General features: G+C 36.3%; 1 protein-coding gene across 1 annotated transcript in view; it reads left to right on the plus strand.

Moving 5' to 3' along the window:
• The window catches only part of pard3aa (par-3 family cell polarity regulator alpha, a), a 500,803-nt gene that overhangs the window by 315,546 nt on the left and 169,185 nt on the right, over positions 1-16,072 (plus strand). The window contains exons 16-18 of the mRNA XM_016440634.1: positions 1,160-1,308; positions 3,554-3,598; positions 12,053-12,295. Coding sequence (XP_016296120.1) covers positions 1,160-1,308; positions 3,554-3,598; positions 12,053-12,295 — 437 coding nt within the window. The remainder of the gene's footprint in view (positions 1-1,159; positions 1,309-3,553; positions 3,599-12,052; positions 12,296-16,072) is intronic.

The raw sequence follows: 16,072 nt of genomic DNA on the forward strand, positions 1-16,072 counted from the left end.
ATTCACTCCCCCCACCTACAATCCCTGCTGGACCTGAGACTCGAACCCACGACCTTCGGGTTGCAAGTCAGACTCTCTATCCATTATTCCACGACTGCCTTAATATAGTAATAGCAATCTATAATAAAAAATAAGATATCATTATTGTTATTATGTAGGTTGCCAAAATTTTTCAATGAGAACAAAAATAAAAGTTATTTTTATTATTGTTATTATTAGTAGTAGTAGCAGTAGTAGTAGTATTATATTCAGTTTTCAGTCACCCTATAAACATAAAAACAACAATGGCAGGCTATTTATTTATTTATTTAACAGTCAATTGCTATAATAATATTTTAGTAGTATCAATCAAATTGTATAATAAATAATACAATTATTATTGTTGTTGTTGTTGTTGTTGTTGTTGTTGTTGTTTATCACCATCATCATGCAGGTTTTTCATGCTAATATTTTTACTTAAAAACAAAAATAAAAACAACAATGACCGGATTTATTTATTGATTGATTTAATATCAGTCATTTGCTATGTTAATATTTTAGGAGTATCAATTTAAATTGTATAATAAATAATACAAATATTATTATTATCGTTATCATTTATTTATTATTTTTCATTAAGGGATCCGCACTCGCTTAAACTTCTTAATCACTTTCAATTGATTTTAATTTTGCAACAGAGCAAATAACAATCAGATGTTTCCTACAAGAGTTTTTAAAGTTTTTTTTTGTTCTCCTACAAGGGAGTAAAAAAACTCTTGTAGGAAACGTCACTATATGATGACTGAAGAAGGCTTGCTGCCGAAACGTCTGATTGTTGTTTGCTCTGTTGCTAAATTAAAATAAATTGAAAGTGATTAAGATTAAGCGAGTACAGATCCCTAGAATATGATGTTGCTGATTGATCTACGCCCCCAAGACTAAAGTTGAGCACAGTGAATTTTATTTTTTCATTAATATTTTTCATTAAAAAAACAACAGTGACAGGATTGATTGATTGATTTTTATGTGTGCATGTATGTTTGTATGTATGTATGTTCCTTGATTAATTTAATGTTGATCATTTAATATAATATTAATTATTCTAGTCTAAATAGTCTATAATAGTCTTAATTGTATAATAAATAATACAAAGAAAGCTCATATTTCTCCTGTCTCTCAGCACACTCCGTCCAGACGCAGATATGGATGGTGTGTTTCAGAGGGAAGGCTTCGGCCGGCAGAGCATGTCAGAAAAGCGGACCAAACAGTACAGCGATGCCGCTCAACTGGAGATCATCACGAGTCGCAAGTCGAAGAGTATGGACCTAGGTAACCTCACACTCAACATAGCACTCCCCAAACCACTTCCTGTGCCCTGCCTCGCTGCTTCCTGTTCCTTTGCAATCCAGCAGCCGGGGTGCGAATGCGAGCGCAGCGCTTGACGTTAAAGCTAACCGTATCAGACACAGTAATGACTTCACCAAACTTAAAAGAGCACAGAGAGTTTTTAAACATTAAAAATGATGGCAAAAACAGACTTTTTGCATCCCTTTCTCTCCTAATTAACATATTTATCACTCATCTCTCAGAGTAGGCCTTCAGCTCACCTCTGAGGTGGGTTTGAGGGACTCAAGGACAGGTCAGGGTTGTTGAGAGCGAAGCGGCCCATCTCAGGAGACGCAGAGCTTCTGCCGCATGGCCGCGCGGCTAATCGGAGGAGATAAAACATCGCTTTCATCCTCCTCCTCCTCCTCCTCCTCCTCCTCTCTTTATCCTCAGCCAACATCAAGACCAGCGCCTCCTGAGACCGGACCAAGCCCCGCTCGCTCAACACCAGACTAGACACTCGAGACACGTCTCGCCCTTTACACTTCACTAGCAAAAGTGGAAGGTGATATAGCACTTAAACGCACAGAAAAAGAGAGAAGGGAATGTCTTTTGGCAGCAGATAAGACTCACTTCAGTGCCTCATCAAGCTTTAACTGAGTTCGACTCTGGATGTGAGAGTTGAGGTGTATCACACGCATCAGTTTTGGTGTTCAGATGTTACACGCATAAAGTACTGTACACACTAACCACAAATATACAGTGGTTTTTGGATACTTAAAGGGTTAAAGATGGCACAAACTGAAGGTAGTTAGCATTTAAGAACATACTTCTCAAAATTGAGACAAAAATTTTCTGACTCTTTTGGGATGATGTCTATACTTAATGTGATGAACTACATTAGAAATGGTTACTCTGTTAAAATTTAAAGCATAAGAATGACATTTAGAATAAGAGTAAGAATAAAAAGATGAATATCATTTAATAATATTTAATAATTTCATAGTTACCTAGTAATTCTAAAAACAAAAATACATAAAATAATTAGGATAGTTATAAAAATCTAAATTGTTTACATAAATCTTGTTTTATGTATAACTGTGTGAAATTTATATATATGGTGATGTTATTTAAATTAAATCAGAATATTTCTATTTCAAATAGATGCTGTTTTTCAGCTTTCTATTCGTCAAAAATAAATAAATAAATAAATCACGGTTTCCACAAAAATATTCTGCAAATATATACACAAAAATATACATTGATAATAATCAGAAATGTTTCTTAAGCAGCAAATCAGCATATTAGAATGATTTCTGAAGATCATGTGACACTGAAGAATGGAGTAATGATGCTGAAAATACAGCTGCGCATCACAGAAATAAATTACAGTTTAACATATATTCAAATAGAAAGCAGTTATTTTAAAATATACCATTATATTACTATTTTACTGTATTTTTTCATAAAAGACTTCTTTCAAAAATCAATAAAATATCTTACAGTCCCCAAAATTTAAATGTATAAATGAATGAATGAATGAATAAATAAATAGCTGCCTTTAACAGAATCTGAAAAAGTCTGAGAAATGTGCTTATTTCTTCAGCAGTTTTAAATAAATAAATGGAATGCGTTTAGAGCAGGACAGATGTGGCCGTCATTTCAAACGAGCCCCAATTAAAGCCCTCTCCTCTCTACTCATTAGAAGCACATTTCAATTCCACCAAATCTGCTGTGCTTTGTTCTGATGAGCCATTTTCTTCAAATGCCATTTCTGCCTTCAGGTTGAGCATATATTTTTGCTCCTCTCAGGCTTTTAGAAGAGCACAATCTCCAGTAACAGTCTAAAGACATAACTGAGAGCCAACATGGGGGAAATTACAGGAAAAAAAAAACACAAACAAAAAAACTACCCTATGTGTGATAAGACCGAGAGGGACAAAAAGGAATAGGTTACACCTGGTAGATGGAGCTAAAACCACCTAACACATATATCTGGCCAATGCTTTTGAATGTTATGGCATGATAATTCATTCAGTTCTGTCCTTCTCTCTCACCATCTCATGGGTTTTCCCACTTTGACCATCTGTCTCACGTCTTGTTTCACTTTCACAGAGTGATTTGCATGCCTCTTGGTTTGGCCTTTGGAAATGTCAAGTAACATCTGTAATGGAATGAGTTGCATGGGTTTGGGAATGGTGGAACGTCTTGAATTAACCAGTCACAATTGTTTATGCCTCCCTAACAGTAGCCGACGAGTTTAACCTCACTCCCTGCACAGAGAGGACAGAAGGTAAGGCCACCGGTCAGGGACACTAACCTCACACACGCTCCGCATCTCTGTGTGTCTGGGCATGCTGATGTTTTGGTGGACTTCTAATGGTGTTTGAAAAGATCTTAAACACTTTTTGAGATAAATCTCCGGAGCTCTGTTTCAAAACCTAGTAAAGCAGTCAGCAGCTGCATTATGTTGCCACCATATTGCACTGGGAGCATAGTGGGGGGAAAAAATATATATATATATTTATTTACTTATTTATTTATTTACTTATTTTTAATTCTCAATAAAAAGCACTATTTTACCTAGTGTTTATGTGCTGTTAGCTATTCAAGTGCCATTATGATATATATATATATATATATATGTATATAACACTAGCATTCTCTATTCTTTTTCTATTATTTTGACTTGTTTTATTTTTATAAAAAAAGACTGTGATAGGTATAGAAAGCATTGTTTTAAGAATTGATCTAATAGTCCATTTTACCCAGTATATATTTGTTTTTAGCTTAGCAACATGCTAACTCTATAAGAATCAATAGTGATTTTGGAGATGAGATTCAATTATCATTTAGATGCTCCCTATGCACTATGCAGGCAGTAGACAGCAAGGCGACTCGCTAGGTTTTGGAACAGAGCCGCAGTATTCTTAGAATGACAAATGAACGGCGCGAGACCACCAGTGACGGTGGAAATGAGTCCAGCAACAAGTTTAACCTGCGCTTGGAAAAACCCTTCCAAACGCCCCCCTTTGACTTCATGACTCTCCTATCTGCTGTTAACTGTTCGTAATCAATCTAACTAAACGACTGTGTGAATTGTGCTCGTTAAGGAAGTCATTTGAAGTAATTGCCATCAAATCAGAGGGTGTTGCTTTCTTTTTTTCCCATTGAAATGAAGTGCCATGGTGTTAAATAGACGTTTTGGCAACAACTGTTTTTGGAAAGCGAGGCGCACTGCCTGTTCTCGAGGGACTATGATGGAAGAAAACATGAATTATGCCGAGGGCTGCTGGAATAGGGAAAGAAACAGAGGTGTGTATGTATGCATGCATGCATGTGTGTGTGCGTGAGGAGAGATTGCTGAAGTCTGTTTGCTTCAATGTCAGACGGACCGCTTTGGCTTACTGCAATTAATCCATCAATGCCAGGCGTCTGGAGCAGAGAGTTCCAGTTACAGCGCAGGGAGCACACAGTCATGCTGGGAGATGTGTGGAGACCGGCGGTTCAGAGTCATGTCCAAAATTCATTCTGTCAAAAAAGTCTAAGCTATTCTGTGTTAAAGTCAACATGAAGTGCTATTCGCAACCCATTTTATTTCCATTATATGAGATATCCTTGAAAAGAAAAGTAAAGCGGGAATTGAATAGATTTTAGGAGTTGCATGTTAAATATATGCAAGTTAAAATAGGAGTTGCATATTAGTCACGTGGCTGGAAATACTCAAATACCTCTTACATTATCTACTTGCTTTCACTGTTTTTACAGTTCACAACCCACTTTTCTAATAAAAGTGTGCTTAAGCGTCTTCCATTGGGACAGTTTCAATTGTACTTTCTTAAACTCTGTGAGTCTTTTTTTAGCTGTCTGTCAGTCATAACTTATTAATAAATAGTGTAAAATGATAGTGTGTTTGTTTCAGTGCTATTTTAGTATCACTGAGATGCTATTATAGTTATGATTAATATTTTGCTAGTAGTTTAGAATAAGGTTCCATTAGTTGAAGCTGGTTAATGCATTAATTAATTTTAACTAACAATGAGTGGTGCATTTGCTACAGTACTTATTAATGTTTGTTAATGTTAGTTAATAAAAACACAACTGTTACTTAATTAATGTTAGCTCCATTAAATAATATTATCAGATACAACTTTTGATTTTAGCAATTAAATTCTCTTTAGAAGGGTTTTCCCCCATTGCTAGTTAATGTTAACAAACAGAGTCTTTTTGTAAAGTGTTACCATTATTTTTAATTTTGGTTACACTTTATTTTAAGGTGTCCTTGTTACAGTGTAATTATATATTTAAGTACTGAGTGATATTAATTAACTATACATGTACTTACTATATGGCTAGGGTTAGGATTAGGGTTTGGCTTAATAGTAAGTAAATAAACCTCAAACCCTTCTGGTTAAGAGCGGCTAACATAAAGTCATCTTTGCTTACAACCTTCAAAGTGGCAGTGAGTGATGTCTGACTCTGACTGAGCAGAAATGTGGAAGTGACTCAGCAGATTCTGAGCATCACTGATATCATTACGCCAATGAGACAGATGAAAGTGTCTTGACTGATTGGCTCGTGGCTTTAGAGGTTAATTAGGACAGATGTAGAGGAGCGAGGGACAACCTGGACATCCTCTGGTCCACTAATGATCCAGGACAGGCGGGAATGGAGGGTGATCTAACCCCGAGACTCCTTCAGTCTTCCTGGACACAGCAGGATGAAACCTCCTTGGCCGCCGCGGAGCTACTTTTAACCTAATAACCCTTTTAAGTTGATGCATAAAATTACAGATTGCTGAATAAATTACATGCGATGGATGGCGCTTTCATACGCAAATGCTGGCCTGTGTTTCCTCGAGTATCACTCATGAGGACATCGCTGGCCATCTTAACAATAGCGCGGTCACAGCACGGTTCATCGCTGGAACACTGCTTTGCTTTAGCGTTAAACCGCTCAAGTGCTCGAGATGACTTTGAGGGGTTGATAATTAAAGGCGCTTTATGATATAGATATATCTTCACAGTTATGTCTCGCTGCATTTTATTCTCCGTCCACTTAAAGTACCATGGTATAATGATGTTTTTTTTGGATACTGTAGTGATACCATGGGAATATTTGTTAAGTAAGTGTCTTACACACTTCCTTTTTCAAATTTTGGGATCAGTATAATCTCTTCTGCTCACCAAGACTGTGTTTATTTGATTAAAATGCAGTCCAAACTGTACTATTCGATCAATATTGTTTAAAATAATGGTCTTCTATGTGAATATATTGTGAAAATGTAATGTATTCCTGAAGCGGAGCTTTCAGCATCATAGAAATATAGAGTAAACTAGAATGTTCAGTTTATTTAAAATGTTTTTTTGTAATAATTTAATCGGTTCAATGCATGCTTGTGAAAAAAAAAAAAAAAAATATATAAATATATTTATTTATTTATTTTTTTTCATTTTTTCATTTTTCATTGGACTGCCTTTAGCTTGATAACATTGTGCTATATATATATATGGATTTTTTTGTACTGTACACAATACTGAAACCAAGAATACCAGTACCATGGTGCTATACAAATGCTATATGAATATGAAAGTCATTCAGGACCATAATATGTATTACCATCTAATACAATACCAACCAAATATAACTGCACTTTTTCTCACCTAGATGCAAAATAATAGGGAAAAAAATGCAGTGAGATCATGCCAATAAAACTAGCGTATGTGACGTGATAAGAATCACAGCGGCTTGATCCAGTGAGGGTTGCACATCAAAATCCTTCTTGGTGAAAAAAAGAAAGAAGGAACAAAACACAATTATGAGCTTTCCGTTCCTTGCCGTGTTTTGCTCAGAGGAGACTCAGTGGTGTGCGGTTTGATTATTCCAGGACTGAGAGCGATGCAGATGTCATTTGTGTGGGTTTTATCTGCTGGATCCCGCTCTTCACTGTAGCAGATTTGTGTGTAAAGCTCTGAAAGCCTCGTGTTCACATGCTACGAGGAGCTTGCTGATTAAAGAGCTTCTCCAGCATATGGGACAAGATATTAGTTCACATGCGTGCCAGATGTATTGGATTCTTTCCTTTTTCATTTCTGTTAATAAGAAACAGACAGACGCAGATACGGAGAGCTGAAGTGGGATGAGATGGTCTGCATTAGTTTACAGGTGGACATGAGAACTGCTGTCTAAGGCCTTTATTAGTAAGGTTTAGTCTGGAATACATATTTTGTCATTCTGCATGACTGACTGACTTCTGGAAGAAAAGGTGATTTTCTTTATAAAAAATAATAATTTCAGTCTGTTCCTCACACAAAACTTGGATAGACTTGCTTCAGCAAAACCAGGAACACTGTGCAGAGTCACATAGATAATTTTTATTGTGCTTTTTGTAATTTTTTGAGCTTGCAGTCCCAGTCCTAATTTATTTTCACTTAGTTATTTTTACATTAATATCATACTTGTATTATACTTTTACTAATATTATTTTTATATTACGTTATTTTAACTTTTTATGGTACTTTTTTTGATACATTTTATGTCATTTTCTGAGCTTGATACCCCTGTCCACATTTATTTTAATTAATTATTTTATAATAATATGATAATTGTATTATACTTTTACTAATAATATTTTTCTTTTACATTATTTTAATAATTTGTATGGAACATTTATGGTGTTTTTTTCATCATTTTTGGAGCTTGACAGCACCACTCCTCATTCATTTTCACTTTTTTATTTTTATGTTAATTTTATATTTATGTTATAATTTTACAAACATTATTTTTATATTAAGTTATTTTGCGTGTTCTTATGGTACTTGTATGGTGTTTTTCGAATCATTTTTGGAGCTTGACAGCCCTAGTCCTTGTTCAATTTCACTTTTTACATTAAATTATTTTTAAAAAATTATAAAAAAAAAAACTCTTTGGACCTGGAAGCCCCAGTGCTCATTCATTTTCATATATTACTAATATTATTTTTATATTACGGTTTTTTATTATTCTTGGAGCTTGACAGACCCCAAATTTATATCCTTTTTAGTTGTTTTTATATTATTACTATATGTTTATATTACTATTATATGTTTTTTTTTTTTGTAACTATTCATTGTCACTCATTGTTATTTATTTATTTATTCTGGAGCTTAACAAATCCCAACCTTAATTATTGTCATTATTTTGACAAAATCACCTTTTGTGTTAGACAAAAGAAACACTGTCACATGAATTTGGAATGACAAATTATGGCAGAATTCTCAATCTTGAATGAACTTAGAAATCTCACACTGACAGACACACTTTCAGTTTGCGGAGTCTTAAATGTCCCTCAAAAATCATTTGTCATGTTCTCACCAGCCAAAGCAGCTGTGTTTGCGGTGACTTACTGTTCCTGTAAATGAAAGATTTCATGAATATGGAGACCGTGAGTCTCTGGCCAGCTCAGCATGGTTCAGTTTTTTGAGGTCAGTCACTGGTTTGGCACTGGTTAGGTTAATCAGTAGCTTCTGCAGCGCTGGTTTATTTGGTTAAAGCATCAGGAGGGTTATAAAGGATCCATGGCTTCAGAAGCTGCTAACAGTTGTGAACGAATGCTAACAGCATCGGCTCTGGTTTGGTTTACTATCCTACACCTCAAAACACCTGGAATCATTTATAAGCAGTCAGTCCCCTTATACTGATGTTTAAAACAATGTTTAAAGCACTCGTCTTTCAAGGGAAGGTAATAGATTTCTAATTGTTTTCTTACGATGTTGGAGGTTTATTTTGCTAAGCTAATGGCTGTTTTGCTTCACGTCTCTCCTGCTGAGGATGGGCTGTGAGCTCCGCGGCCGGCAGAAACGCTCCATTTAGCGTCTGAAAGCAGTCAGGAATCTCAGCGTGCTGTAGATGGAGGGAGGATGTTTTTAGGAGAAGGACCAAACCATCGGGTCCAGCTCAACGCATCATCTGAGAGGAGGAACGAGAATGAGAGAGACTGAAAGACAGCTATGTTTACACAGAGTGCCACCATATGTGACGTTCACATGTATAGAAAGACAGTTTTTAAGGTCTACTGAAATGGCAACGTCAAATCCAGGAAGTTCTCGAGGTCCTAAATGTGCCTGAACCTGCGTCACTGATTGCAGCTCTGTTTGCATCTGTAATCTCTGTATGACTGAGTGATATGAGGCTATTTTTGTGTACTTTAATCTATCAGTTTAATTTCATAAGTTTAAAGTTTAAAAACAAAATGTAAAAAAAATAAATAAATAAAAAATAATTAACATAAATTAAAAAAAAGATATATACTCTATATATACAGTGGGTACGGAAAGTATTCAGACCCCCATAAATTTTTCACTCTTTGTTATATTGTATATGTTATTATTATTTATAGATATATTATATTATATTATATAAAACGTGTACACCCATGTTTTCAAGGACAAAAATTTTATATTTTTTATGTTATGATTATACAACATTAATTTTTTTGAAGCATTCAATTAAAAAAAAAACTTGAAAATATAAACGTTTTTCAAAATCATATGAAACCAACATTAATATAAATTCATGTTTTATTTTAATAATAATAATAATGTATCTTTAAGAAAAAAAAATATATATTTATGTATACATATATTTTTTTGTGAGCACTCTATATTTCATTGACCCATATTTTTAAACCAATCCTCCCTGCTGACCCTCGGTTCAGGGTCGCTGTTCTTGAGGCCCTTAAACAGGCGTTCACTGACAGAATGAGCAGCCAGTGCCCGAGTCTCGCCTCACTAGCCAAATCTAAACACAGAACAGCAGCCATTGGAAAAATAATTACAGCTGTCCAAGCGGGAGGCCCGTTAAATGCTAGAGTTTGAGGGCTGTATTTTCAGCGTCGCAGCCGACACATTTTCCATCAATATCTGACGTGAAGGTCTTGGAGCGAGAAACGACGCGTTTACGCTACACCAGCAAACAGGAACGGCAGCCTCGGCTGCGCTCTCGAGAACTGTAGCGCTGCTGTCGGTTAACGTTTGTTTATATATAATTTGCATGCTAATTGTGTTAGAGCGTGCGCGCGCCGACCCATTGCGCTGTACATTTCAATGAGACGCACACAGCTGGACTCACATTAATGCATCATCTAGAGTTCATCTGAGAGATTTTATGTGCTGTGCAGCGGTATCATACATCACTGAAACTATCGTGCACGCATTTGTGTGTAAAGCAGTCGTGCATGCTGGCATTTATCAATGTTTATTGTTAGAGGTACACAGACTATTTTATCCAATCATGCAGGTGGCTTAGATCATTTTTAGTACTTGGCAACTGTTTCAGAGTCTGTTCCATATGGCTCGCACGGTTACACACACACACACACACACACACATCACATCACAAATTCACATGTACATGGGATCCAAAATTAGCTTTGTACCACATGAGCCAGCTGAACATGAATTGAAAATGTTTACTGGCCTTAAATATTTCATTGTCAATATTTAGTATTTTAGTAAATATTACACCGGCCATGAAAGTGTATTTTTAAAATTACAGTTCAAAACTTCAGTTTTACTTTTCAAATAAATGTTGTTCGTTGTACTTTTTAATCAGCAAAAAAATATTGGGTAAATGTGCTTGTTTCCACAAAAATATTGAGCAGCAGAACTGTGTTCAACATTGATAATAATCAGAAATGTTTCTTGAGCAGCAAATCAGCATATTTATTTTATTTTATTTTTTGAAAATGTTATATTGCAAAATAGGTTTAACTTTGTTTAATGAGTAAATTAAGTTTGTTATTTTTACACCAAATTTCCTTTTTAAATTAAGAGATTTAAAAAAGGGATACTAAATAAATGTTTAAATAAATACACAGAAAAAAGAAATGAAAAAAAAAAAAATTCCATTTCCATTTAAACCATGTTATGTTCCGTTTACATGTAAGGAAAGGAGACATTTTTTTTTCACTCTCCAAAGCCACTTTTTACTCATTTAGTGTTCTATTTGTGCTCTGCACACACACATGCAAATCCCTGACCCGAGCAGCCAAGCCCATTCGCTCCCATTGAGGCATTTCTAGAATTCTTCCTCTACAGGATTCCATAAGCAGGATTAATGTTGTCTCCGCACTGGCGCATGTTTGAAGTGTGTGCCTGCTGTGTCTTTGTGAGGAACCCTTAACGAGAAACAAGTGGATTAAATGCATGAAAAGGTCATTAAGCAGACGAGTTGAGGGAGTTTCGGCTAGGATCTGAACGGGCCGAGTCTCAAAGCGTGTTTAGTCTACAAGCTTTTGCTCTTCCTCCCTCTTGTTCTCCACATCCTCTCCTCCACCTCCTCCCACGACCACACAGGGAAGATAATGGGCCTCATATTTGGGCCATCCATCAGTGCCTTAAACTACAGAAAGGAGTTATGCGCATTTTCCCTCACCGTCTCGCACACACACACATACAGTACATTGGGGAAAAAGAGGCAAAAATGACCTCAAGAGTTAAAAATGTGACGGATGCAAGACGGATAATCTGACACCTCACTTTGCATCCAGTGGAGCCATTTATATTTCATATTATTTTAGCACACTTTTTTCACCCTCCATCTGCAGATAAACTCAACCCCAATATGCACATTTGTCTTCAGCGAGGGATGTAAATTATAAAAGTGAATTAGGAGGGAAAGATTTATTGAGGAAAAAAGTGAGACGGCATCTTTTTTCTTCTCTTTCTGGCATGTTTTCTTTACTCTCTCTCTCTTTCTCCACCCCAAGGCAACTCCACACGAGATTTGGGACCGTCGTTGGGTTTGAAGAAGTCGAGTTCCTTGGAGAGCCTCCAGACAGCTGTTGCCGAGGCGACACTCAACGGAGATGTCTCGTTCCACAGGCCACGCCCCAGAATCATCAGGGGCCGGGGCTGCAACGAGAGCTTCCGGGCGGCCATCGACAAGTCTTACGACAAGCCAGGTGTGACCATAGTCAACCCCGATGAAGATGACGAGGGGATGGAGACGTGTAAGTATTGGAGAAAAATCATGTAGATTTACATTGAAGGAGAGATTTGAATCATATCTAGAGACTAGGATATCATGAGTTGTATAAATAGAATTCGGCATTAGTGTGTCGTGAATTGTAGTATGTTGAAATGAGTATCAGGGATGGTTTACTATTTACGGTGAAAATTCGAAGTGCAATGGCTTATATTGGCCACAACCCATTGCGTATTGAAAGCGGATTCGATTAGAACTACAAACACAAATAAAAGTGTTAAAAAACTACAAACATGGTGCATGTGTGAGAAGTAGAGAGGGGGCGTTTACATGACATTATTTTCAACTAAAAACATCAAAAATTGTATGTGTTTTGGTCGTTAATTTACACAACAACAGCAAACTTTTGAAAACAGGTTTCAAAGTGGAAGTTTATGAAAACGATGCCTTTATCGTCTCCGTGTAAACTACAAAAACGTGAATTTGTGAAAATGGTGATGTCATGCGTATTACATGTTTAGTCTATAGGTATGTGTGCAGGTGCGTAGTGTTTCTTTACAAATTGACCGCCATCTACTGGCCTGGCATGCATAATACAGGGATTTTAATCGTTTTCGCTGATCCGTGTGAACGGGGATCGTTTTGACAACATTTTCGTCTACACATGAATCTTTTAAAAAGTGCAAAGGAAAAAGGTTTTCGTTTCAATATCTAACCTGATGAAAAAATTATTATTTAATGTTACCCACATTATATTTCATCTGCAACAACATTGCAAACTTTAATAAAGATACATTTGGTCATTCACTTTTTCTGCTACACACTCAAAAGAACAGAACAGTGTAAGTAGGCGAACTGGGATGCAGCAATGCTGTTTGCTTGTCCCTGTAAGAAACCGATCACCCTAGCAACGACTGAAAATACTCTGGTAACACCCTAGCAACCGCTAGAAGCTGCATGGCAACATAATCTCAGTCTCATTAGAGTGTGTGCCAGTGATTTCTGTGTGCAGCGACAAATATGGCACGAGCTGAGCTGTCTGATTAGTCAGATTGTTATGAACCGTTTTTCTTTCTATTAATGAGTCAGTCAAAATAATTCACATTTGCATTACCAGACTCACAGTGAATCATTCAAGGTCCACATTGTCCTCGTATTAATCTCGAAATGAATTAGGGGCCGGTTGCACCAGTTGTGCGTAAATTACAACCTAGCCTAGTTTTGACGTACAGTAAGTGAGGTAAACGTATGCATTAAACACACACAGATTATGACTAAAAGCATTGTATTATGCGTAGTCTAGCAAACAGCACATAAAATGCTGCAGCGCATCAGGGCAGTGAGTTTTGCTTGTGTATGTAAACACAACAGTCTAGTTTGATGATTATTTAGTCCAGCCTGTGCCTCATCATCTGCTTTCTTAACCTCCTGTTTTCTCTTCATATTGAAAATGGCAACTCATGTAATCACAGCTATTACTATAATTGCGCAGGCACAGTAAAGGCGACCTGACACAATGTCAATGCCAATTTCATCAGTTGTCTCGCACAATGACTGGCCCAGAATATTACGAGACGCCCGCCAATTGAGGTTCACTTTATAGACAGAACTCAGTAGAGAAACAAGGCAGCGGGTCTCATGAGGATGACTTGTGTTATTCTGAAGATTAGACTAACAGAAGAGATCCTCCCGCTGTAAGTAGGTCAGGCCTTCCCTCAAAGACCCGAAAGGAAACAAACAGCCAATGAGCATGTGTATAACTTTCACTATTCATTTCTCCCATGACCAAATGAATTTCCAGACGTCCTCGCTGGGCATTTTTCTCTAATGGGACCTGGGTTTTAAAGGGATATTTCTGAATGCTCACAGACTCAGTGGTTTACTAAATGCGTTTGGGTTCATTGATTGCTTGCAGCAGCGATTTGTATTCTTTTCATATTTTAGATTGTTTGATTTATTAACCCATTTTAAAATATTTTATTGCCAAGGTTTCTTGCAATGAAGGTGTTTTTTTTTCTGGCATAATAAGCAAGGAATCAAATTAAAATATGTATACAGTACTTGTCAAACATTTGGAAGCATTATGGTTTTTAAAACAGTAATATTGTGAAATGTTATTACAATTTAAAATAAGTATTTTCTATGTTAATATATGGTAAAAATGTAATTTACTCCTGTGATCAAAGCTGAATTTTCAGCATCATTACTCCAGTCTTCAGTGTCACATGATCTTCAGAAATCATTCTAATATGCTGATTTGCTGCTCAAGAAACATTTCTGATTATTATCAATGTTAAAAAACATTTTTATGCAAAAACCATGATATGCTACCATTCAAATGTTTGTGTTTTTGATCGAATAAACACAGGCTTGGTGAGCAGAAGAGGCTTCTTTAAAAATCATAATGTTTCCAAACTTTTGACAGGTACTGCATTTTTTAACTGGAAGTAATAAAACATAGTTTCACACGGTTTGCGATCTGAGTTCAATAATACAGTGCTAGTCCCTAGTGCTGTAAAATTAGTTTATGAAGTCTGTCCGACAGACCTGTCTATTTAATAACACTTGCCAGGGGGAAAAACCACACCATCCCTTTGTTCTCCATTAAAAGATTACATTAAAAGCAAGCAGAATTTTTTTTCAAAAGAGTCAAATTATTTCCCTCAATCGCTTTGTTCTTGTAAGCTGTGTCCACATTGGGCTAAATACTGTCTTATCTCTTCAGAGGAGCAATAGAGGGCAAATGCGTGCGATTCTGCGGTAGAAGCATATTGCATTTCTCGTCTTCCAATATTCAAATAACTCTGTTTTTCTATTTAGATAAGAGGAACCTGCCTGTGCCTGTCACCGAGGTTAATAGTCAAAAGTTGACAGATAAGGGCAGGCTTTTTCTTTCCACACAGACACTTTTATTTGCATAAAATGTGAATTTGGCATCACCCGAGGAACAAATGTGTCACTGGGAGATATCGAGTCGGGAAAATGAGTTGGGCTGTGTTTCGTTGTGTTTTATGTTTTTAAATAGCAGACTGAAATGCGCTCGGCTCTTTTTCCCACCGGGTTTTTAGCCAGAGTGCCAATTTCAAGACTCAATTAGAAGTGATCGGCGTTCTAAAGAAGAAATGAATACCGTGGCACATCAAAAGAAGACGACTAATGATGCCTTTTGATTGCGGTGTCAAAACATTTACCACTCAGTCCTGTGTAGCTGAAATTTGCCGTTAATTACTGTAATTCATTTCTTTTTACATTTCGGTCAACAATTAGCAGAACCGTGTAGCGAATCAGCTCATAAGGGAAATATGAATAATTAATCATAACTAGTTATAATTAATTATAAATATTTAGATCCGCTTTCGTTGTGTTTTATGTTTTTAAATAGCAGACTGAAATGCGCTCGGCTCTTTTTCCCACCGGGTTTTTAGCCAGAGTGCCAATTTCAAGACTCCATTAGAAGTGATCGGCGTTCTAAAGAAGAAATGAATACCGTGGCACATCAAAAGAAGACGACTAATGATGCCTTTTGATTGCGGTGTCAAAACATTTACCACTCAGTCCTGTGTAGCTGAAATTTGCCGTTAATTACTGTAATTCATTTCTTTTTACATTTCGGTCAACAATTAGCAGAACCGTGTAGCGAATCAGCTCATAAGGGAAATATGAATAATTAATCATAACTAGTTATAATTAGTCATAACCATCGTTTTATCATGCCCGCATTCTCCACCAATTTGTAGCGAATCAGCTCATAAGGGAAATATGAATAATTAATCATAACTAGTTATAATTAATTATAAATATT

The sequence above is a fragment of the Sinocyclocheilus anshuiensis genome, unplaced genomic scaffold (assembly GCF_001515605.1).
Source record: "Sinocyclocheilus anshuiensis isolate Anshui unplaced genomic scaffold, SAMN03320099.WGS_v1.1 scaffold79, whole genome shotgun sequence".
Taxonomy (NCBI): Eukaryota; Metazoa; Chordata; class Actinopteri; order Cypriniformes; family Cyprinidae; genus Sinocyclocheilus; species Sinocyclocheilus anshuiensis.